Raw genomic sequence first — 25169 nt, forward strand, 5'->3', positions numbered from 1 at the left:
CTGCACATTTAATTATAGAATGTGTCATGGGCTTTGATATGTACACAACTAGTTCAATGTGTTTGTGAAGTGCATGGGTCAGTCCCTGGGAGCATCTCCAAATTGTAATGCACACCAGTACAGTGATAGGACATGACATCATAGTCCACAGGGGCACAGATAATGTGACATACTGACACATTCCACCCAAGGCAGCCACTTCCAGTGCCATTCCCTGACACGTTCCCACTCCCTCCAGTTCACCCACAGCTTGGAAACCTCAAACAAACAAGAGGGCAGTAAAGTGATATGACAAAGTAATGGAACATACCAGTGGAAACTAGTTCAAAGATTTCTCTTTTTTGATTAGTTCCTGAAATATAATCTCTTTCAAAACAATGTTGTTTTTTATGTTTGATTTGGTAGAATGTGTCTTACAGTGAGTTGGTCAGGAAATCCAAACGTTCGTCTATCACCCATCTACCTAAAATATGGCTTATCATTTGGAACATGCAAGTAGCAACTTTACATAACTCTAACGTTAACCTAGATAAATGTGCGCTATTATTAGGTGCATATCCATGTCTTCGTGCTGAGTGTGGACGCTGTAAAAAAAATATGATCAATAAGTTATGACAACTTATGTTTTTATTTAACTCATCAAAAGTTGTTAAACAATTTAAGTCAGTTTAATGTAATATAAGTTGAAATTACTTAAACATCTAAGTTGATTGTACTTAAAAATTTAAGGCAGCAACTTTTTATACAGTGTGAAGTATAAGCGCGCTTTACTCGCATGATATTGAGGCGCCGACTTGATCACTTGCATTTTTTTAACTTAAAAAAATTTGTCATACAGATGAGTAATACAGAATTCCGAACAGTCTACTTTTATTTGTGTACACTCACAATAACAAAAAAAACTTTGTGCCTTTGTAAAATAAAAAATAAAAAACAGGATGTGCTTTTTGACCTCTCTGTCTCTGTGAACTGGAGTGTGTCAAACTCAGCGTATAGACTACTTGCCTCACAGACATAAAAAATATATCTATAGAAAGCTAAAATGTCTACTTTTAAACGAACCAATTCGAAAACAAAGATGTAATCCGTAATTATGTAATCCGTATGAAATGTATAGGCACGTCACTACACTGTGATGTCGAGTCAGCATCGTCAACTTCATCTTTGCAGGCGACACTGACACAGAAAACACTAGTTTATTAATAAACAATTAAAATGTCTCCTTGATATTAAATTAATATAGGCTAAACATGCAATCAGTTGATTATTGGCTTAAATGAACAACTAAAATAAAAATATTTAGTCAGGGGCAGCCCTAGTGGACTAGTTAATTTAATATAAGTTAATATATTACTAGTTAATAGTTAAAGTTAATTTTATACACTTTGGTTTGGGTTTGTTTTGTGATTGGTTTTGTGTTTTATTTGAAAGACTGACTATGGTAGAGTTTGTTTAATTTGGTTGACTGTGTTGGGTTTGGTAGACTGTAAACTTATGGGGCACAAAACCAAATAAGCACACCTAATTGTATTACACAGAGAGAGCTGGCTGCTAGGACCTAAAACTACAGGGAATTAAAATCTTGTGGTTAACAATGCACTAGTAATAATTTTTCCTGTGATGCAACCCGTCTGCTCTATTGTTTGTATATCGTCTGTGTATAAACAGGTGTGGGAGCCTTATCAATTTAATGATTGCTCACTAGCTGTATGAGTAAGCAACTTTCCTCTTGACTGTCTGATTATGTTGTGTCTATTGGATTACATTACTCCATGCAATACACTACAAAGATAAAAGATCTTATGAGTGTCTCATGTCTGTTGTCATCAGATGAGCCGTCAAGCTCCAGTAATGACCATGACACAACACACATTCCTGCATCTGCCGTGATTTCCAGCACGCCTATCATCACCACCATCCCACCCAGTCCAACTTCCCCTTCTCCCGTAATACGCCGACAGCTGTCCCATGACCAGGGTGAGGAACATCTTTGCCAACACATACGATATCTCAGTGACGTCAGAAATGTGTCTCTTCTTTAACTATGAATTCACCCATATCTCCAACCTAGATTCTTTACGACTCACAATCCTGGAATCTGATTCTGGAGCTAAAACAGAGCGCTCCAGATCCTTCGATGAGGGCTTGGATATCTACAGAGAAGAAGGAAGAGGGTATGTTTACAGTCACTACTTAAAATCAAATCAGTACAGTGACCACAAGGATGAAAAGTCAACCTTCTTCCATTGCTGCCTCTCGCATTACATGACCTCTGTGTTTACTGTGTTTGTACAGGCGGTCGATTAAACACACCCATGGATTCAAGGGTCTTAGAAAGGTGAGACTGCTGTAATAGAGATAATAAATGACTAAGACTCACACTAACTGCATTATGATTAGTTTACACCTTAGATACAGTTCTGTGCAGTTGGCACCTGATCTCCAGCTAACATCAGGGGCCCTATTTTAATCTAAGCGCATGGTCTTAAACACAGGGCGCAAGTGCACTTAGAGCGTGTCTGAATCCACTTTTGCTAGTTTAAAAGCCTGCTGCGCTCGCGCCATGGCGGATTCGCTATTTACATGGCGGAATTTGCAAGCGGAAAGACTGAACGCTTCTCAAGAGCGCAAACGGATCTGCTCGTGCGCGAGGATAAAGCGCGCAAGCAGACCATCTAAGCAAAAGGCTGAAACTAGCAAAAAACACTTGCGTGATATGCATCTAAATCTGACAATTTAATGCGATTTTCTATCAGAGAAGTGTAAGTTTAAAGTGTCGCATTCATGTTTTTCACACAGAATGAGTGTAGAGCCATCCAGAATGGATATTGATTAATTAATCAACATATTTAATTATTTTGATTTAAAATGTAAACAAATTTCAGAGTGAATTTTCTGCCTATAGCATTGCTTGTACTCTAATAATCTGCTGTCCTTTTCAATTTGACTATTGAACTCAGTGGTCCTCATTGGGTTGGGAATGTGAATTGTATATTATTTTTCTGTTATCTCTGTAAAACTCCTTTGAAACAATCTGTATTGTAAAAAGCGTTATATAAATAAAGGTGACTTGACTTGACTTGAATTGTGTGTTTGGTGGGTTTCAGGCTGTTGACAAGTCCTCTGAGGACTCTGACTCTAGGAGAGACTCTACTTCAGATGTCTTCACTGATGCCACAAAGGAGGGTCCGCTTCATTTCCGGCAGCTGAACTCAGATAAGGGCAAGGTACAACACCATTAAACACCAACATTCACAATCATGTTTTCTCTTGTTCTAGGTCCCAGTACTGAATGAAAGTGTCGGCAGAGCATGCTGGTCTGTGATGCTGTAGGAGTCCTTGTCAAACATATTGTAAACGTGTTGAAATGGGTCTGAATGTGAATGGCTGGCAGGCTTTCAGAAACATTTAATGTTGGCCAAAGTACTGTAGTGCGCGAGATCTTGTCTTATAAGATCTTGTCATATTTTACACCACTCAAGACAGATTTAAAGGTTAAAACACGTACAATATGTGGTACATTAAAACAATAAGCCAACAATAAGACTGTGTGTTATAGTGATTTTACCTCAATTAAGGGTGTAAAATGACAGCAGCATCAGGTATATGATAAAAGTGTATTATTAATTATAATACAATTAGGAATACACCAAAATTAAAATTCTGGATGAAAAAAAAAATTCAAGATGCACTAGGCTGAAAACCAAAACCAAAAAAAGAATACATTATTAATCAGTTATTTAATCAAGCTTGTTTAATAATCCGCTACTCAAGTAGCTAATAAAATGTTATACATGGCAGTTTTTATATCAACTTTTTAATAACAGAATAAGTTCTACTCCAGTTTGTTGTTGAAATATAAACATTTAAATGACAATAAACTGTAAAAACTGTTTATTTATTTAAACATACATTAAATAATGAAGACATCACTAACAGGTTAACTAAAATTAATCTAATGATGAGCCTAATGACTATTGCATTTTTTTTTACACTAATGAGTTTATGGACATTGAGTGACATTTTCTTGTTGAGTTGAAACACTTATTGAGAAATTAGGAATGAGAGGATTCATTACAGTAAGTTGTAATGTATCTTTCAACATACCTTCTGGTGTTTACCCATGTTTAGTAAAGAGGAAGATAAGATGATTCACATTTACGGTTTATCCGTTTGCAGCTGGAATTCTGATCTGCCCTGCCGTATTAAAGAGCGCCAAAACGACATTTATGGTTTGAATTTCGTAATATAAATTAGCCAGGATTTTAAAGTAGAGACTTTTTGTGATTATTGGATGGCAGGCGCACTACAAATGTTTTGTGAAGTTTTGTTCAAGAAAACCACTCAGACTAAAAGTTTTGACATTTAAGAAACCATATCATTACCGATTCAAATCGAGAAATTAATATAGTCAATCCAGAGCTTGTGTCCCCCCTATAATAAGCGGGATAGTGTACCATAATTTTTTATCAAATAAACAATTCATAACTTCCGTAAAATGTAGGTAGCTTGTGTATATTTGCTATTTTAACTTGGCTCATTCAATTCAATCATATAATTCTGTTATATTTTCTACAGCGTGTTGGCAGCGGCATACGGTCATGGAAGCAGATCTACGCTGTGCTTCGTGGCCACTGCCTCTATCTGTACAAAGACAAGAGGGACGGACAAACCAACGCCAACTCCCAGATCGAAGACGAGCCTCTGCCGATCAGCATCAAAGCCTGTCTCATTGACATCTCCTACAGTGACACAAAGCGGAAGAACGTCCTCCGGCTGACGACGTCAGACTGTGAATACCTGTTCCAGGCGGAGGATCGAGAGGAAATGCTGTCCTGGATACGAGTCATTCAAGAGAGCAGCAACTTAGATGAAGAGGTGAATGATCAGCACTTTTAATTCATATTTATAAAGGAGTAGTACCAGCCATTCAGTTGGTGACTTCAAAATGCATACAGTGTCTGAATAACTTACATAAAGATGTAAGACATGTTATGTTATGTTTTTTTTTGTTATGTTATGTTATGTGTTTTTTTGTTTTCTTTTTTATTCAGAGATTAAATATTTGTTGAGAGTTTTGTCAGAGTCCACCAAAGCATTTTTTCCTAAGGCTAGCGTATTTCAATGTGACTGCTGCGTTTTTTAAAATGCCCCCAGCATGACGAGGCCCTGAGCGTCTATATTCCGGTTATGGCATTTCTTACCATATTCTTTTTATGTATTATCGTAATTGTAAACTCTGGTTTGCAGTGCAAATAGTATTACATTTTTACTGCACTTTGTTATTCTTCTAGTTATTTACCGGTACCTTTAAGCTACGTTCACACTACAAGCGACTTTGTCGCTGCAGGTCGCCATTGGCTGGCGGTTAGGCGTTCCCGCTACTGGTTGCCTAGTAAAGTTTGTGAGTCACATTCATGGATGTTTCTCCATGTTGTAGACAACAAATCCGTTTTCTTGCCAATACAAACAAACATTTTGGAAGGACAATTCTAAATATAAATGGAATCAGTACATAACATGCATCATATTAAAGATGAACGAGAAACTGTGAGTGCTTTTTGCCATCGCGGCTATTTAATTGCAACAAACGGGCAAATACCGGTCTATTCACAAAACCAATCAGGCTCTGAGTCAGTACTGTGAATACCACTGTATGTACACGGAGATATATCACAACTTATACGATAGTTTCTGACTGCTAAAATTAGCTTCTCGTTCAACTTGCCTCTGTCAGAGAGTGACGGATGATCACGCGCGCTCCACTGACTTCACTCCTATTGGTTGTCGCTCCCGAAAGTCGCTCTTCATTTGCATAAAGTTAAACAGATCTCAACTTTGTCGCGTCGCCAGACACGCCTCATCAGGTCGCCTTACGGTGCGATCGCGCGTGTCGCTGGAAAACTCCCGCTCCCCATTGAAATGAATGGTAACGTGTCGCTTTGTCGCTTGTAGTGTGAACGCACCTTAACACGCACATTTCCAGCTGAGGGTGAAGTCAGTTGGCTATATACATTAAAATTCAAAGAGATTGTTTTCTGTGAGTTTTTAAATCATTTTTAAAGATGTGGTGTTGAGTGGTATGCGATCCATCTAGTAATCGCCAACATCAGTAAGGAAATACATCACAATATAGTAATTCTGCCTGAAATCAGAGACGTTACTAATGTAAATTAAAGCCGTACCATATATTTCTCAACATCGTCACTTAAATGACTAAATTAATTTGTTAACTCCTTAGACAACACTTTAAAAACAATATAGCTGAATCTAAATCCAAAGGATCACAAAGGCTGACGGGAAACCTTTTTTTTATTTTTTTTATGTTAAACAATCGTCATTTTTGCTGTTTAGTTTAGTGACGTGAGTGGTGCGGGGTAAGTCTATCCAAGTCTAGTACCTGATATCAATATGGTGGATGTTTTGGACTTCCTCATGAATCATGGCCCTATTTAAAGATACTTTTTACAATAGCTGAACATAACCTAAGGCTTTTTTTGTAAGAAATAGTAACTCTTGAGGAAAAACATGGCATATTCACTATAGGGTGTCTTCTTTTGATAGCAGCACAGGGTTATCCAAAAGCCCTCTGGTGTGTTTGGGGATTCCCCTCTTACATTTTAATCCACTCACTTTTGTCTGCCTTCTCTCTGTTGCCTTCTTCCTTTTGTAGAATGCGACTGTTACTAGCACAGACCTCATCAACCGGAAAATAAAGGAGTACAACACTCTGATGAGGTAAGCAGGAAGAAGGGGAGAATTCCCATCAAATTTTTGTAGACTTCTTCTTTATCTAGATCTTGACTCGGATTATGTGTGTTGCAGTCCACCCAGCAGTAAGACAGAACCCTCGCCCAAGGCCTCCCGTCAGTCCCTGAGCATCAGGCAGACATTACTGGGTGGTAAGGGCGAGAATAAAGCCACAAGTCCTCACTCACCAAACAAGGACCACGACAGGAAAGCCATGCACAAAGGTAACAGCATCAATGGCACTAACTCTGGATTCTTCGTATTTTATTCAGTACTTTTAAGTATCAACAAAAATGTTGTCCAGTACTTGTGTGTATTAAAGGTGCAGTAAGCTATTTCTGAGAAACGCTGTTGAAAGTGGACCACAACACACTTGTAGCCAATCAGCAGTAGTATACGCTCATGATGGGGGAAGAGAGATTTAAAGAAACACTGTAGAAAGAGAGATAGCTGAGAGACATTACAAAAGAGAAACTGTCAGAATCCTTTTTTTTTCCAGTGATATCCCTCTGATCAGGCAAGAGCTTTAAGACCTGCGTTATTAATATTAGAAAAACTTTCCAGTGCTGGAGAGACTATGTTTCACAGAACTAAGGTATGCTGTTGTTGTAATGTTAGCTATAGTAACAGGACAGTTTTTGGTGTAATTGTTTGTCTGGAGCTAGTGTGCTGCTGATGAACAACAATATCTTGCTTGTATTGTTTACTGTATGTTCATTTTTAGTTCTCGTAGTTTGTTCATCATATTCACTTTATTTATTTGTTTTGCTTTGCTTCAGCTATGACAAAAATAAATCCACTCTTGCAATGATGGGACGTGTGTGTTTGTTTGGGTTGATTTTCAAATATCAACATTGTTTCTTATAAATTGCTTGCTGCAACTTTAAGTACTTTCTCGCTTATTAAAAGCAGGGTAGGCAATTAATTTTTTTTATAAACACTTTTTGTTATACTGGTTGAAACTCTCTTCACATCCTGATAGCAATCAAAAATATAAATGGTCTAAAAATAAAAACATATCATGTAGGCCTCAGGACCAAAACAAATGTCATCCAATTGGATGCTTTCAAAGCTAACTTGCTTTCACTTACGGAACAAAATATATGGGAATATACTGCAAAATATAATGTGAAATAGCACATAATACATTTCCTTATATGGGAAACTAGTGCTTATATTTTTTATATATTGCAATATATGCATTGACCATGTATGGCTATATATTAATACATAAAAATATGCATAAATGAAGACAAAAATAGCATTACATGTAATATTCACAAAGTTTTTTTGTTTTGTTTTTGTGTACATATTGCACATACATGTTCCCATATAAATGTTAATGTATCTTCACACATACACACAGACATTCACGGAATGAGTTACAACATATTTCTAGTTCCCAGCATGCTTTGCTTCTGACTGCTGAAGGAGAGTAAATGTTTAAATGAAGCGTTATTTCATGTGTTTTACTCAATATTAATATAGGGGAAGATCTGCTTAATGTTTTATTATTTTGGAATGTTAAAGGTTTTCTGGTATGTCTGAGTTTTTGGGGTTACCATTGTGCTGAAGAGTAGAGCCTTTGGTTCGGTTGACGATTGGTCGAGCAGCATTAAGAAGACTATAATTATTAATTACTATATTTTAAAAGTAATGGCTGTGCATTCCTCAGCACAGTGATAGTCTCTTGGCTAAACACTTTAGCACATGCAGGTGTGCTTGTGATTTTGTTTACTAGCTTGAAAATATGATTTATAATGTAAATAATACAAATAAATATTACATTATATATTTCTAAATATATCTAAAATATATTACACATGCAGTAACATATTTGATCACATATACATTGATATATTATGAAGTGTATTACTGAATATAAACTTACATACATTATGATATATTAGTAAATATATTGTCACATATTTTTAAATATATGAAAAGTGGCAATTCCTTATGTATTATTCAATATAGTGTAATATATTATATTTTCAAATATACTGTTGAACCATTTCATATATTGATCAATCATATATAGGGAAATCTTTTTTTTTTTTTTTCATAAGGGATTTCTAGGCTCTTCACAATTTCCTACCCTGCCTTTTAGGTCTCTAAGCAGACAGTCAGCCAACGTCTGGCAGTTGCTGAGCATCTGTAAGCTTCTGGCTCCGCTAGTTCTTTGATGTCAGCTTAGCAACATGCTAACATAAAACTGTACTGGAATCAGCTGTAAACGAGTCACAAGTCATTTAATTAGTGCTGTTGATTACTGCTATTTGTGTCGCGCACTTGAATGACCATCAACAGTTGTAGAGCATTGCAAATCAGTCGCTTATGAGTTTCCTTTTCGGGTAGGATGCTGCCTTAGAAGGTGTATAGAGAGAGCTAGGTAGACAGCTTCCTAGGTTTGAGGTGCTTATGTTTCTTTAACACATTATTATTATGATTGTCTGTAAATAGATGAAACCAGCCCACCCAAGGATAAGGGCACATGGAGGAAGGGCATCCCTGGACTGATGAGAAAGCCATTTGAGAGGAAACCGTCTCCTGGAGTCACATTTGGAGTAAGACTAGATGACTGTCCTCCTGCTCAGAACAACAGAGTAAGACTCTCTCTTTCTCTTACGGTTTCACTCGGCATTGTTGATGTCAATGACATCCTAAAACTGTCCTTTGTGGAAAATAAGTACGCTTTAACATACTATAATAATACACTTAAGTGTGAACTGAATGTAATGTTTTGAAAACTTTCCATAATTGCATGTTAACTGCAAGTAAATTAATATTATAGTTTACATTTATATTAAATACCATTAGCTGAATTTTAGAGAGCATTTTTGACCCACTTATGTACATCTTTATATGCAATTTCACAATTATATTGCCACTGAAATATGGTTAAAGTATACTGCCAAATGTACTGACAAGCATTTATGGTAAACTTTAAATATACTTTAATTACATTTCTATTGAAACTTTTGTAATTACAATTACAATTAGTACTTTTAAACTATATTAACTGTAAATGTATTATTGAATAGCACTACTGTTATAATCAAGCACTTTACATGTGCTTTAGTATTTTAGTCAACACATCAGATACTTTTTTAAACTGTGACAAATTATTATTAAAACAATGATTTAAAATATACGATATATAAAAGTAAAATGTTTAATTTGACATTATTAGAGAGTGCAATTTTTGAAAGTGTACTTAACTGTTAGCCATTAAAAAGTGTATTCTCTTAAAGTACACAGTGAGCTTTCATTTCATATAATATCTGCAAGTACAGTTTTTTTTATACATTTAAGGTTTGAAGTGTACTTCAAGTGCACATTCAGTACAATTAAACAATTTTTCCACAAGGGAGTGAGCTCTCTACCGTTGTGATATTTTTAGCTGTAGGTGTTTAATAATGTTTAAAGAGTAATTGTTTACTTAAGTGTGTGGGATGGACATAATTGCATTTGGAACCTGATATGTTTTTCATACTGCTGATTTTGGAGTCATATTTGTCTATGTAAGCAGCACACTCTCATATGGCGTGCAGTCTCAGGGGTTTATATTGGCTTGCAGGTATTAATTTGACTGAACTTTGTGTGTTTTAGTTTGTCCCTCTGATAGTTGAAGTGTGCTGTAACCTGGTGGAGGAACGAGGACTGGAATACACAGGCATTTACAGAGTGCCAGGAAACAATTCTGCCATCTCCATCATGCAGGAAGAGCTCAATCACAAGGGCATGGGTGACATTGATATTCAGGATGATGTGAGTGTATATTTCTGTCTCTGTCTAGTTCAAGTGTCTAACATTTTCTCTGCTTTATGCTTGAGGTCCTCCTTCCTATTCTTCTTCTTTTTTAAATACATTCTCTATTCTTGGACAGAAATGGAAGGACTTGAATGTGATCAGCAGTTTACTCAAATCCTTCTTCAGGAAACTTCCTGAACCCCTCTTCACTAACGGTAAAAGTCTTTGTTGGAATTCCCTTGCTTGAGGCTCTTTATGACTCATATTGTATTTATATATTTTTCTCTTGCTCAACATTAATTGTATAGTTTGCCATCTAGTGGCTGTGAGTGAAATAGACATGCAACTTCAAAACCTGACACAGCTGAAATAATGTTCCTTCATGATCTGGCCTTTATAGATAGGTATGCAGACTTTATTGATGCCAACAGAATAGAGGATCCTGTAGAGAGACTCAAAGTGATCAAGAGACTGGTAAGCAGCAGTTTCCCTCAATAACAAAATTAGTTTTCAGTGGTAATAATCTCTGTATTGTATGGAAGCCCTGACTAAACCTCTCATTCTTCAGCTTCACGAGTTGCCTGATCATCATTATGAAACACTGAAGTTCCTCTCGGCACATCTCAAAACTGTGGCTGATAATTCCGAAAAAAACAAGGTATAAATATTTTGGGATGTACACAGAATGTGCGCTTCCGTTTCAAAACAGAATGGAAAAGAACACATAATACAGGGCTTTTAGATCGCAAGCTTTCTGCCAGATTTTCAGTGATGGATATATTTACTTTCAAGCTCTTTTTTTAAAGGTAAGTGTGAAAAAAAATTTTATGCATGAAAAAAAAGAGTATATTCCAAAGATTTGTATTGACCAAAAATTGGTCGGAGAGGATAGCTGAAAATTAAAAGGGCTTGGTGACGTCAAACAAAAAGGAAAGTCATTTTTAGAGTTACTGTACATCATACACAATAAGACCAGCACAGATACGGAACAAGAAGGCACGTGAACACTTTTGTTTTGAACTTTGTTTTTCATATACAGTATGAAAAGGGAGATTTGTCTAATTTTGCTCATTTATCATTGTCAGATGGAGCCACGTAATCTGGCCATTGTGTTCGGCCCAACACTAGTGAGAACATCTGAAGACAATATGACTCACATGGTGACACACATGCCAGACCAATACAAGATTGTAGAAACGCTCATTCAGCATGTGAGTTCTTCATTCTTCTCATGTGAAAAGAAAGTAACTTTTAAATGTCATGTTTTTGACCATTGGTGAAACACTTCTGAATGGAGTCTGGTGTTTTCTCTTGCAGTATGACTGGTTCTTCACTGAGGAGGGTGATAAGGAGCCTACGGTGTGTATTAGTACAGATTATTATTTGTTTTATCCTTTTTTAGATGTGTTTGCTAAGGTAGGCATCATGAGCTGTGTTTCCACTGTCGGGCCAAAAGCGAGTATGCTAGTGCGTGCCTGGGCAAGTCGTATTTCCACTGTCACTTCCGGGGCTTGATCGGGCCTTGTCGGTGCTTCATTGGGGCCAACAGCCTGGGATTTTTGGCTCACCGAATACCAAAGTGAGCCAATAGGGGCTTGAGTAGTCATGAACAGAGGCGGAGTTTAAGAGTCAACACCAATGCTCGTTTCCAATGTTTTCATATCAGGATAGCAGCCAACCTCGACATTAAAGACATTTAAAACAATTTTCAGCTCGAAAGTCACTTACAGACACCAGCATGTATGTGAAATACCTTCGGATTGTGATCCGATGGGGATTCTGATCACAGTATGAGGCAAACATATATATGCGGTGCTAAAAGCAACTTATCCATTACCATAATATAAACACACATATGATTATAGAAAATACCCGAGACTGCTTGAAGAACATAGACAAAGCATATTATGATTATAATCGTGTATTTATTTGGTTTCATGTTTCATCTCTCTTTCCTCTACTTTTGTTGAAATCGGATTTTGCATCTGTGTATGTCATAAATTACGTAACTCATAAAACTCACAACTGTTTTCTGCTCGTGAGCTCCCTCTGCTGCTCTGGCTGAAGGGATAACCGTGTAGTGAGAAGGGAGAGATCGCTCAAACATCCTCAGAACGCATCATTTCATGGATGATGATACATACAGTTTGATTCAGCATGTTTGATGTGCACTAGTTAGTTTTCAGTCGACTAGGTTTCCCCTGCTGGTGAAACAGTTGGGTTGTGTGACGTTGTGTTGTGTTAAGGGCGGGTTTTAGGGTAGCGCTGTGAGGCTGCTGGCCCAACAGTGGAAACACAGCTTGGTTTTGGCCTCGTGGCTCAAGGTCCGAGGCTACTGGCCTCACCCGGCATGCTGTTAGCCCTGGCTCGCTCTGGCCCGACAGTGGAAAATGGATTTGAGCAAACCCCTAACCCTAAGTAACTTAACGGCCCGCTGAAATCAAAATTTTAGTTTTGTAGCTTTTAGTATAAATATGTTAGCATTAAGGTTATGAATAAGCTGGTTTGTTCCAAAACAATGACACAATTTTGCATTTAGGAGATATAACCATTCATAACTTAATCTCTCGCTAAAATAGATTACAGATTTTTATGACATCACAGCGGACTTCAGCTTCTCATCACATCTTCTGTCCAATCAAACGCTCTATAATCTAAAGCGCCCCACGGGCCGCCCCCCTGCTATAAATACCACCTGGCCAAAGCGGCCATTGACACGTCACGAAGCAATATGGGGTGGAGATGTGTGTTCGGCTGCTCAAACGCTCAAGTTTTATTCCGTTTTCCAACTGTACGTTGGTTAAGAATGAAATGGCTAGAATTTATTCACACCTCTACTATTGAATCCAATCATCAGCACTCGGATTCGCTTCCATGGTGCTGTCAAGTACGACTTGCAGTCTGTGAGGCAAACTAAACGCTATTGGCTATTTGAAAGGGGGGAGGAGCCTTAGTTTCCTGAAATTACGTCAACGCATTATACAAAGCGCCCAGGCACACCAGTGGGCTTTTAAACTCATGTGGATGTGCTCATTTTAAAAAAAGTAGCACCTAACATCCACCCAGAACTCCTACACTAAAAATCACCCAAAACACCAGATCGTAGAAGTGAATTTTGCACAAGCAAGAACCACTCACATTTTCTTCAGAAAATGTAAAAACTAGTTTCTTCTTGTTCTTTCATTACTTTGTCTAAGCCATTGCTACTCTTCAGTGAAACGTTTTTTTCTTCTTCTGTATGTCTGCTCAGACTACAGTCCAGGAGGAGAGTGCCGTGGAGTCGCAGCCTGTGCCTAACATCGACCACCTGCTGACCAACATCGGCCGGACAGGCACCTCTCCCGGGGAAGTGTCAGGTAACATGCGCCCTTGGTTGGACCCTCTCTGCCACGGGCTCACCTTTTACACCCTGCTGCAAAGTATAACTATGTTTTAGAGCACACCTTGTCATGTGAACTAAAACAGCTACAATAATGTTCAAACTTTGTTTTTCATATTGATGAAAACTGCTTTGCTTTTCTGAGAAGAGAAGCAGCTTCTCTCTATGTTTTTAACAAAAGCTGTGCTATGGCTTAATTACAACGCCTGTGTGAGTTTGTGAGGCAAAATGTTATACATTTTTTGCCTACATTAGCTTGCTTGGTGCGATCTTAAATTATTTGGTTATGATTTGTTTACTTTCCATCCTTTACCTAATTTAATTTGTCAATTTTGGAAACTTTCTGTCTTTATCCCATTTCTGTTTTGTGAATCTCACAAAACATGTCAACTGTCACGATTCACGTAAAAATAAGGGAAAAAAGAAAGAAAATATATATATATTGCAAAAAGTAAATTAAGGCTATTTTTAACATTGTAAGATTTTTTTGCATTCTTAATTCATGCCAATTAAGAATATTCAGAAGCATTACTGTAAGGAGAATTTTTGAAAAAAATGTTTAGAAAATGTAAAACACCCTAATGGTCTCTGAATAGTTTACTAAATGCAATTTTTTTTTATTTTGGGGAGAAATACGACCGTTTCCGTGAGATTCAACCATTTAGTGTGTATGTCTCTTTTTCTACGTGTCCAAACTCCACTGAGTCGTCTCTGTAATTCTGCTGACTTCTGCACTAACACGTCATGTTCTTTCTCCAAGAGAGAACAAGCTAACTGCTAAGGCCAAACCGCAGAGCATGCTTGTCAATCTCTGATCCCTCTGTCCCTAGTGCCCCTCTGTCGCGTGTCCTAAAGGCTTTCCCAGCATTCACACATACTGATCTTGACACAGGCCAAGTGGGCGGAGTCTATCACACCGTGATGTCACTGATGGACTCAATAGTGTCCGTGATGGGCAGCTGGAACTGTAGGAAGAGGGAGGACTGTTGCCCGCAGTGTAGCTGCCTAGTCTGCCGACACCCTCGTATTTTATGATGTGGGCGACTGAGAAAAGAGAGCAAAAAAGGGCGAAGGGAAAGCGCATCAGAAGTGTTGGGTTCTGTGGGGCGTGAGTGGTTTGTGAGTTTACCTGGCGTAGAGCAGTGCTGCTGTCTCAAAGGCTCTTCGCCGTCTCTCGCCCCTCTGTCTCTCTCTCTCTCTCTCTCTGAACGCTGGCCAAACGGAGAGACAGCATGGTAATGCTACTCGGCTCTGAATATCACTCGGTCATACCATTTGTCACCACCAAGGGGTGTTCAGGGGGGCTCGGCTGGACACAGGAGAATAAGCCTCCAAAAATCAGTAGTCTTTGCCATGGAAAATGAAATGGGAACAAAGACATCAGTGAATCAATTCTTTAACTTTTCCTTGCTGGCATTCTGTCTTCCCATAGTGTCATCTTTTCTGCGTAGCTAGCCCCTCTCTGACCCCTGTCACTTCTTACCTTGGTTCATGCCGTGAGTGTCTCGTCTTCATTGCGGTCACGACAGCACACATTAGACCAGAATCAGCACTGTCATTAAACATCCAACCCCCCTTGTCTATCGCATCCAGATTAATGTAGATGAGCATTTTTTATCATTTTTGCATCATGCACATAGCACTTGAGTGTAAAGGGTTGTAGATTTAATTGGTGAAATGCAAAATTTCCCACTTAAAGAAATATTCCTGGCTCAAAGCAAGTTAAGCTGTGTGGACAGCATCTGAGACATGCAGAAAATAAGTTTGACTTGTCTGTAAAATTGTATTGTAATGCACTTAGAATGGAAGTCTAATGGGGAATGGTTTAAAGGTATGTGAAACTTGTATTTTGTTAAAGTTATTATACATATATGTGTTTTTCAAGTTGTAAAGCTGTCTAAATGGGCCTTTGTCAGTTGGATTACTGTTATATACAGAAAAAACTTCTGGTTATGCGTCATTATACATGTTAACATGAACAAGATGTACGGTAGGTTCAAAATGTACAGTATGTATATATCCCTATATTATGTATATAGCCAGAATAATTTTAATTTAGGTCTATATTAAGTATAAGTGTATATTTTAATGTTTACAGGGTTAATTTAGGTCTATATTAAGTATAAGTGTATATTTTAATGTTTACAGGGTTACTGGTAATGCGTTTTTACTTAGAGACGAGTCAAAATTATTTTCTGTGATAACTGACACAGGATGTCACAGATGAGCTTAACTTGTATTGATTACTTTAAATTCTTGTTGTGTTCTAGTTAAAATATACAGAGAATTAAAGGGGTCATGACATGGTTTTTTTTATTTTATTATTATGTTCCCTTAGGTGCAATTATAGTATTACTATAGTTTTTTTTACAAAAAACTTTTAAAATGTAGTGATTTATGACCTTTTCCCACCCTGTTTCTCATCCTCTGATTCAAACAGTCTGTTTTGGGGGTGTTTCCCCTTTAAGAGTTCAGTGTTAACGCCCACTGCTATGATTGGCTAACGTCAGTGCCTATGCAGCTATTATTAACGCCCCCAGCCAGAACCTGTGCGGATTCGGCGCAACTGTTTAATAGCGGGTGATGCATGAATGCGAAGCGATGGCTCTTGCAATGATAAAACCTTATTATGTTTGAGCCGGAATCAGATGAGGAATCAGAGGAAAATGAACCATCACCACAACAACGAAGACTGGATCAGCCCGTGTCCACATGGAAAGTGAAACTATTTTGAATTAATAAAAAAAAAATTAACCCGAGACACTTGAAAACGGATTATTGTTGCATAATTATCCTATAGCTTAATTTGCTAACAGTTTAACATTATTTAACTAATTTCAATGAAATGATAGGGTGTACCACAGACAGAAATGCGCACAGGCCATCTTTGAAGATGCAGCATTGATGATAAGGCAACATTTTTAATTTTCTATCACATGTCTACTAGAAAGGCTACATATTTTCAAGATTCTCTTATACAAATGTGTTTATATTAGCCATGGTAAAAAGTAAGTTTGCGTCGTCGTTGTTGAGCCCAGAATAGTCGACACGGACTTATCTTTGAGCAACAGTTTTCTGGCAAAGCCAGCATCATTTTGGGATTTTTTCCTCAAAACAGTCATCCTTCAAATGTATAGAACACTGCCGTGACTGGGACGTCCGCAAAAAATAAAGTGCATCCATTTTTCCCTGACGTCTGGATCTTTCAGCGTATTTAAAAAGTAGTTTAAAGTTTTAAATACATTACTTACAGTTTGCGTCGTCGATGTTGAGCCCAGAATAGTCGGCACGGACTTATCTTTGAGCAACAGTTTTCTGGCAAAGCTCAAAACAGTCATCCTTATAATGTACAGAACAAACGCTTAAACTAACACTGCCGTGACTGAGACGTCCGCAAAAAATAAAGTGCATCCATCTTTCCCTGACGACTGGATCCTTCGCAGCGTATTCAAAGATGTTGTTTGTCCACAGCCAGGAACAGGACATCTGCGGCATCGTAATTTCCCTGTACACAGACCCACTCGCTGTCCGTCGACTGAACACTTGTGAGCCGCGCAGCGCGCGGGCGCGACAACGATACGAAATGAGCGTAGTTGTCTTGCGCTTTAAGCGTAGTTGTCTTGTGCTGGAGGCGGTCATATGCAAACGCTGGTACGTCACTTCGTACCGTGACGTCACTTCTTACCATGGATCCAGAACGAGCTGTATTTAGAGCTTGGTTAAATAAATGATTCGTTTATAATGGGGAGGACGTCTTAAGCTATGAAACTTGCAGGACGTTTTAATGGTACAAAGACCTCTTATATACCAAAAGACCAAGCCAAATTTGGTTTCTCATGTCATGACCCCTTTAAAAATGTGTCTGGTTTCTTCTTATCATTGAGATAATCAAGGTTCTGTGTAACTGCTTCTAAGGATCTCAGTATGTCAGAATCAGATGTTCATATACAGTAGGTCATGTAATAAATATCACTCAATGATATCCGTCACTGACACTTTCTGCAAGACCGTTATCATTTCATCTGTACTCGGTGGTGTTGTGTCACTCTCCATGCATCCTGTTAGTTGCACTTATTCCTTCATAAAGAGGTTCATCAAGTTCAGCTGATCTCTTTTGCAACCACAAACATTCCTGTTGTGCCAGATTCATGTTATATTGTTTGTGTTTGCTGGATGGTCCTACTCGTGAAAGATTGCTCCCTACTGGTGAATACACATATGAGCGTTCCAACAAAACATCGCTCGCTTGTTTGTCTGCATGCACGCCTGCTCACCATACCTCTCTTTCCTTGTTTGCCGCGCTCTCCTTGTCATGCACAACCTTTCTTAATGCATATGTTTCTCTACTCATCACCTTTTCTCTGTATATCAGTTTGTTTGAGATCAGTATGAGGACATGCACAAGCCACTAACCATGTGTTATATTTATTTTTACTCCACAGATTCACCAACCAGTGACTCCGCTAAATCTAAGGTGAGTTTGATTCTTGGACTGTGGCCACTTTTCTGATATATCAGGTATACTGGGTGAGTGTAGTTCTTGCACCAGGCTGACACGCTCCACGACTCCCACTGTAGCACCCGAGAGCCAGTTGCCATCTTAAAGACATTGGACAGATGGATCAGAGGCCATCATGTCATGCTTTTGGACATGCACTGCATTCAGTGTAACGGGGATATGAATTGTTGCTAGTACGTGCATTAAGCATTTCTGCCTAGGGGTGGGAATCGAGAACCGTTTTTTAGAAAACTATTAACCAAAGTAACAACTATTATCTTCATGAGGTTCAACTAAGCTTGAATGTCTGACACATACCTTTCTATTTAATGAATCAGTCTCTCAAACTAGTCTAAAACAGCACATTCACTGTCAGTTACTGAATTAATAACTGTATTAATAAGACTGGCATTCACTGAATGAAGTCATCACTTTGTCAAACAAGTATTATTGCTATGTTAAAGCTGCAGTCGGCAAGATTTTTTTGATCATATTCACTGAAACCGACACTATGCTTCGACAGAACAACATAAATCAGCCCGTTTAAAAAAAAAAAAACACGCTTCTACATCCACCTAGAGCCTGTTATTTGTTTTGCAAAAATCCACCGCTCCCAGTTCTTCTGGTCCAATCAACGCAGGGCTGTGTGATATCTGTCAATCACAGTTTGTGCACACGCCACAGATATCCCCCTCCCCCTCGCGCACGTTACAATATCACATGCACACGCCTGAAGTTCGCAGGTGTGTTGGATTGTACGAAGAGTGATGGTGGAGAGAAAACCTACTAACAAGCTTACAATTCCTCCGTTAACAGCCAGAGCTAGGAGGTCCAAGACAACCAAGGAAAAGAAAGAATACTCCATGGTGTTGATCGATGCTGAAGAGCTGGTGCACACGCACTGAGGAGCACAAACTCAATGGGAGGGGCTCAGTGGTGGTGGGGGAGGGGCATGAGAGTTGTAAACATTCAACATTTTGGTTAAGTCCCCTCAATCTGCCGGACTTGCCGACTGCAGCTTTAAGTGTTCCATATGACAATAATTAGTATGTATTTTCTAATATGAAGATAAACATTGGACATACTGTAGACTTCTTGTAATAAACTACATTTAAAAAGCTAGAAAATCTGTTGCAAAATTATTAGTTTTTGTTTAGTATTTTTACAATACTAAACAAAAAACTAATAATATAAAACAAAATACAGTATATTGTACAGTTTAGTTATAATCATATTTGGTGCTTCCTCAAAAGTACTAGAAGAACCGTTAAATGGATTCCGATTCCCATTCCCTTTTCTGTCATCTGGCTCCAGCTTTATTTTCAAATGCAACCCATGCAGCTTTTTCCATGTGTCATTGCTGTTGGGGTTGCGGGTGCTGCTTGTGCTATGTGGCTGTTCTGAAAAAGAAGCCTCATTTGGAGCTCTGTAACTGTCTCTAATGTTTCTTTCTATGTTCAGTCCTTCAACCTCTGATTTGTGCTGCTATCAGAGAAGCAGGTGGAGTACTCTGGGTTAGCCACCTCTAAGGGCAGCGGTTGGGCTTTTTATTCCATGTTTTCTCGCTAGGCCTCAGTGCTTTATGGCTCATTGGATTACATGGTTGTTTTGTTTTCCTTGTGACTGAATCTGTCGCTCTTTCTTTCTTTTTGTGTCCAGGGCTCCTGGGGATCAGGGAAGGACCACTGCAGCCGCGAGTTCCTTCAGCCACGAGTCTCCTCCATCTTTGCTGCGGCCAACCGCAAACGAAAGAAGCACAAGGAGAAGCTACAACCCAGCAGCTCTGATGACGACCTTGATATTGTCTTCACCAAGAAGGATAACCCAACTCAAAAGCAGAATCACCAAAGCCAGGAGGAGGAGGGAGGCAGGTCCAGCCCATGCGGAAAATCCCTTGTAGGAGACAACGACATAAGTGCAGAGTCCACCCCAAAGAACAAGAAGGAGCAAAGGAACTCTTTCTTTATGAAAGACAAACCCTTGTCAACACTCTCCCCCTTGCCCAAGCTCTCATGTTCACCCGGTGTCATCCGCCGCACCTCTGGTCCTCCCAAATCAACCCTCTCGGATCCTTCTTCACATTTAGATGAGACCACCTCAGACTTGGGCACCATGAGCTCTGGAGCCTCTGTACCCAGAACCAGACCTCGGAAATGGGGCACAACAACACCCCCGGCCCCTGAGCTATTACTAGTTTATGGGGGGGCTTCAGTGACTGCAGAGGTGAGCTCTATTACCTCAGACTACTCAACCACTTCCTCTACCACCTTCCTGACGGGAATAGAATCCATCACATTGAGCCCAGAGGTGCAGTCTGTGACTGAAAGCCGGGGAGGAGACGAGGCAGATGACGAGCGCAGTGAGCTCATCAGTGAGGGACGACCAATGGAAACGGACAGCGAGAGTGACTTCCCAATGTTTAGCCCTGGCATCGCCAGACTAGACATACCAACCACAGAAGATGGTGGAAACACCACACCCAAACTAGCTTGCCGCTTGCTGCCCTCCCATAAACTGATAGAATGCGACTCTCTGTCTAGGAGGCGATCCCTGCGACAAAAGACGGACAGCGATTCATCTGTGGAGGCAGGAGCTGGTGGTGGGGTCAGCAAGAATGAATCAAATAGACTGTCTCGAGTTCTGGAAGTGATGAAGAGAGGCCGTTCCACCAGCAGTCTGAGTGCCCCATTGCGTACTGAATCGGACCGAGTTGAGCCAGCGTGGCATCTTAAAATCACAGAGAGACTCAAGTTCCGGCTACGCGCCTCCGCTGATGATATGTTCGGTGTTGGCACGCAGAAAGCCCGCTCTACTGAGACGCGTAGTAAGAAGAAGAGCATCCGGCGACGGCATACTTTGGGTGGCCAGCGGGATTTTGCTGAACTAGATGTCATTCATGACTGGAGGGAACAGGGCGGGGTGGACCAAGGTGCCGAACTGTCCGCTGTGGAGCGCCTTAAACCCAAGTGCGACTCTCAGGACTTGTCTATCCGGGACTGGATTGCTTGTGAGCATCGTCGAACCAGTCGAGAGCTGGAAGGTCAAGTTGGGATACGTACAACAGAAGCGGGAGATACCCATGCAGGTGTGCAGAGTGCAGAGCAACTGACTCCTTCTGCCACTCCATGCCCCCAATCCAGCTCTGAACAAGTAAACGGAGGCACGTCAAAGGGCAAATCCAAAAACAGCCTGAATTCTGGAGCTGATGCTCACCCACAGAAATTGTCAGGAGCCCAAGTGGTGCGCTCACGATTCTACCAATATCTTTAAAAGAAAAGAATCATCTGCATGTGTGTAAGTGTTTCATAATGTGTGTGTAAAGGCCTGTTCAAACCAAGATGAGTGTTTGGTGTGAAAATTGGGTGCGATAAACATTTTCATTTGAATAAACAGCATCTGTTCAGACTGACACTAACTGTTATTGCATCTGTTCAGACCGACGTGAACATTTGCATGCTGTCAGTGTGACAGAATTCTTACACAGAGTTCTAATCTCTTTTCCACCGCACTTCACAGAAAACTGGCCAACCATTAAGATTTGCGCTTTTGGTCACATTTCTAGAGCCGCTGCTTTTACATAAAACTTGGTGACTTGGTGGTGCTTACAAAGAGACTATTTTGCCAAATGGCAGTGAATAGCAGAGGAAGAATCCAAAACCAGGTCTCTTGCCTCTGTTTGATAAGCATCCTAGCGAATACAAATATCTGAATGGCTGTTTGAAAGCATGTAAATACTGTTTGAATTTCTTTCCTCGTGACAAACGGGTGTCAAATTCTGATAGTTGCTCAGCGATTTATGTACCTGGGTCACCGGGGTATTTCAGTTTTTTTTATATATATATAATCACACCCCACTGTTAGATTACATTTTAATTTAACCTGCCATTTTTATGTATTGGTATAAAAAGACGAAACACATGTGAAAATCAATATTTTCAATCAATTTTCATGCCAAACATCACTAGGTGTGATCAGGCCTTAAAAATGAATGAATGTACTTAGAGCTAAGGTTACTCCACCTTTATTTTCCATCCCCCTGTCCTTTTTTTTAAACAAAGTATCTATAAATATGAATATATATTATAAATATAAATTGTATATATCTATATGTATAGGCTTATAAAAAAGTAACTGGAGTAATTTTAACGAATTTGAGTTATCTGACTATTTTTTTTGGATCAGTACTGGAGATCTTTTCTTGAAAGCTAGTAATATATGCATGACGGTGAAGTGGCCTGATATTCAGAGGCTGTACAATACCAATGTTTACCGACAGCCTCTGCTGCTGCGACAGCACAATTTTTGGACAGACATGCATTTGCGGAACTGTTACTGAAGGATACTGATATCAAAGGAAAAGAAAAGGCATCTTGTCCAAGTTTAGGACAAAAAAGAAAACTCCTGATGTTACTCATATGAAGAATGTAATATGCTTGCCGTTATATTGACTAACACGTAAATTGCTTGTTGCAGTTTTAATTAGTGAAAAAAATGTAAATAATGTCTGTACTTGAAGTATTTTGTTTTTTTGTTTTTTTATTCTGAAGGTTAGCCCTGATATGGGCTGTTTTCTGAGCTGTGTGCTGTGGAAACCTCTTTTACAGTGCATCATAACAGCCAGACATAAATGTGGAAGAATAATTAAATCTTTTTATATTTCTACAGGATTGTTTAAGTAAGTGCTAAAAAGAAAGCGCCAGAGCCTGAACATCTGTAGCACCAGGCTTACTGGTATTGTCATGTTAAACCATTTGAAATGCAAACTACAAACTGACAGCAAATAAGTCGTGAAATTACAAGGAATTGTTTTTGTTTTGTTTTTTACAAAAAAGTGCCTCTCAACTGGTTCTGGTGACAGGAAAGGTGCCATTTCTTCATTTTGTTGTTTGTTAATATGGAATGTGTATTGTGAATGAGTGACTGAATTTTATCAGAAAAAAAAATAAGAAGAAAAATAAATTTTTATACAAAACGATGCAAAAGCAGACCCTGCGCTTCCACTGCTTCATCATAGTCTTAAGTCATTTCGTGCTTTGCCACTGGATATGTCTTTACCCTGGTCTTTTATTGAGGCAATAACTCAAATGTGTATATTTCTTTGTGTATATTACCTTTGTTAAAAAGTCACATATTTTGTCCGAGCTGACCAGTGTAGCCAGCATGTGATTCCTCGGAAGAGTATGATTGACGTCATAATTATGTTTGCCGATTTCATCTTACCTCTGAATATTCATATGTGTGACTCCCAACTGCAAAGAAAACAAAAACACTGGAAATAAATTATCTTTGTCAGCGTCTTCTCATTGTCATTGGTAGTGTATGTAATGTAGACTTGAGGTCTCGCAGTCACTCAGTTGGACACAGTCCTGTTCTTTATTATTGTTAGTGTTATTATTATTTCCCTAAGAATATCGCTAATGCTTTAGATTACAGCCCGGAAAGTACTGCGTAATTAAAGAAGTTTTGGAGTATAACTTTGGGTAATTTTAATGTACCTATAAAGTACTTACACGTAAGTATAAGGGAACAATATGTTAAGTTTGGGGAATAAAGGGGTAACAACCAGGAGAATTACATTTTTATTTATTTATTATTAAAATGTATTTATACTGTAAGTATTATAGAACTAAGGGGTACTTATTCTACTACTATGATACAACAATCTTACATTTGGGAGCAATTTAGTGAGAACAACACTGCCTAGTGGTGCTTGTTACCCTCTTGTTCCATGTAGTTACAGGGTAAGTACAATAAAAATACATACACAATCTAATATCACTGACTCTGAAAACTTTATTTGAAAAACAACCTAATTCAAAAAACATTTTGATCAACTATTAATTTCAAAAGTCTTGACAGAGAGTAGCACATTTTGCCAGTGAAATGATAGGTGTTTGTAAGAAAAAATACAATATTTTAGATATTCAATATTGTAGACTCGCTTCAGACCAACTATAATAAGTTGTTTTTCAAATATAGGGTTTCTGAGTCAGCGGTATTAGATTATATGTATTTTTACTGTACTTACCCTGTAACTACATAGAACAAGAATTTCAATTCCCAGTATTTAAAAAACATTGCAATAGTTTTAGCTTTACTTTAAATATGTAAGCCCAAACTTAAACATCTGCACTTGAAAAAAAATATATATATATAAATGCATAGATATGTACCCTAATTTTTTAAAAGCCTATATAGTATGTACAGTATTGGTACGCAATTATTACAAAAAGGTACATAGTGTGTGTTCTCACTAAATTTCTCCCAAATTAGTAAGATTGTTGTATAATAGTATAATAAGTACCCCTTAGTTCTAGAATACTTAAAAGTATAAATATTTTTTTTTAATTTTCCTGGTTACCCCTTTATTCCCCAAACTTTACATATTGTTCCCTTATACTTACATGCAAGTACTTTATAGGTACACATAATTACAGAAAGTTACACTGTAAATTCGTCTTAATTACGCAGTACTTTCCGGGCTGTAATCTAAAGCGTTATCAAAATATCTGTTCCAATTTCACTTTATTCTTTTAGATTTGTAAAGAAGTTCATTAGTATATGTACAATTTTCTACTAAACTAAATTCAAGCATTCCCACATATGCCAAAAGATTGATGCAATCATAATATCATTAAGATCATGAGAAACATCAATTAAGACAAGCGTGTCCATACTCATGACTGGTAGAGTAAATTCTTGCTTAAATTTTTATTAAACATTTTAACAAAGTGCTAAATGTTGGGTAACACTTTATTTTGATAGCCCCCAGACATTCTGTTAACTTTG

At 38.5% G+C, this 25169-nt stretch overlaps 1 protein-coding gene across 4 annotated transcripts in view; it reads left to right on the forward strand.

The window, feature by feature from the left end:
- The window catches only part of arhgap21a (Rho GTPase activating protein 21a), a 102140-nt gene extending 78469 nt beyond the window's left edge, over nt 1-23671 (forward strand). For all 4 annotated transcript variants that reach the window (XM_079602708.1, XM_079602706.1, XM_079602707.1 and 1 more), the window contains 17 exons: nt 1831-1977; nt 2072-2174; nt 2296-2338; nt 3108-3227; nt 4579-4878; nt 6674-6738; nt 6826-6974; nt 9214-9356; nt 10363-10521; nt 10640-10718; nt 10904-10977; nt 11072-11161; nt 11589-11714; nt 11821-11862; nt 13754-13859; nt 18325-18356; nt 20040-23671. In XM_079602708.1, the coding sequence (XP_079458834.1) occupies nt 1831-1977; nt 2072-2174; nt 2296-2338; nt 3108-3227; nt 4579-4878; nt 6674-6738; nt 6826-6974; nt 9214-9356; nt 10363-10521; nt 10640-10718; nt 10904-10977; nt 11072-11161; nt 11589-11714; nt 11821-11862; nt 13754-13859; nt 18325-18356; nt 20040-21650 (3389 nt within the window). In that variant the 3' untranslated portion in view covers nt 21651-23671. The remainder of the gene's footprint in view (nt 1-1830; nt 1978-2071; nt 2175-2295; nt 2339-3107; nt 3228-4578; nt 4879-6673; nt 6739-6825; nt 6975-9213; nt 9357-10362; nt 10522-10639; nt 10719-10903; nt 10978-11071; nt 11162-11588; nt 11715-11820; nt 11863-13753; nt 13860-18324; nt 18357-20039) is intronic.
- The last annotated feature ends 1498 nt before the right edge of the window (nt 23672-25169 follow it).

Source organism: Phoxinus phoxinus (genome assembly GCF_949152265.1).
Source record: "Phoxinus phoxinus genome assembly, chromosome: 24".
Classification (NCBI taxonomy): Eukaryota; Metazoa; Chordata; class Actinopteri; order Cypriniformes; family Leuciscidae; genus Phoxinus; species Phoxinus phoxinus.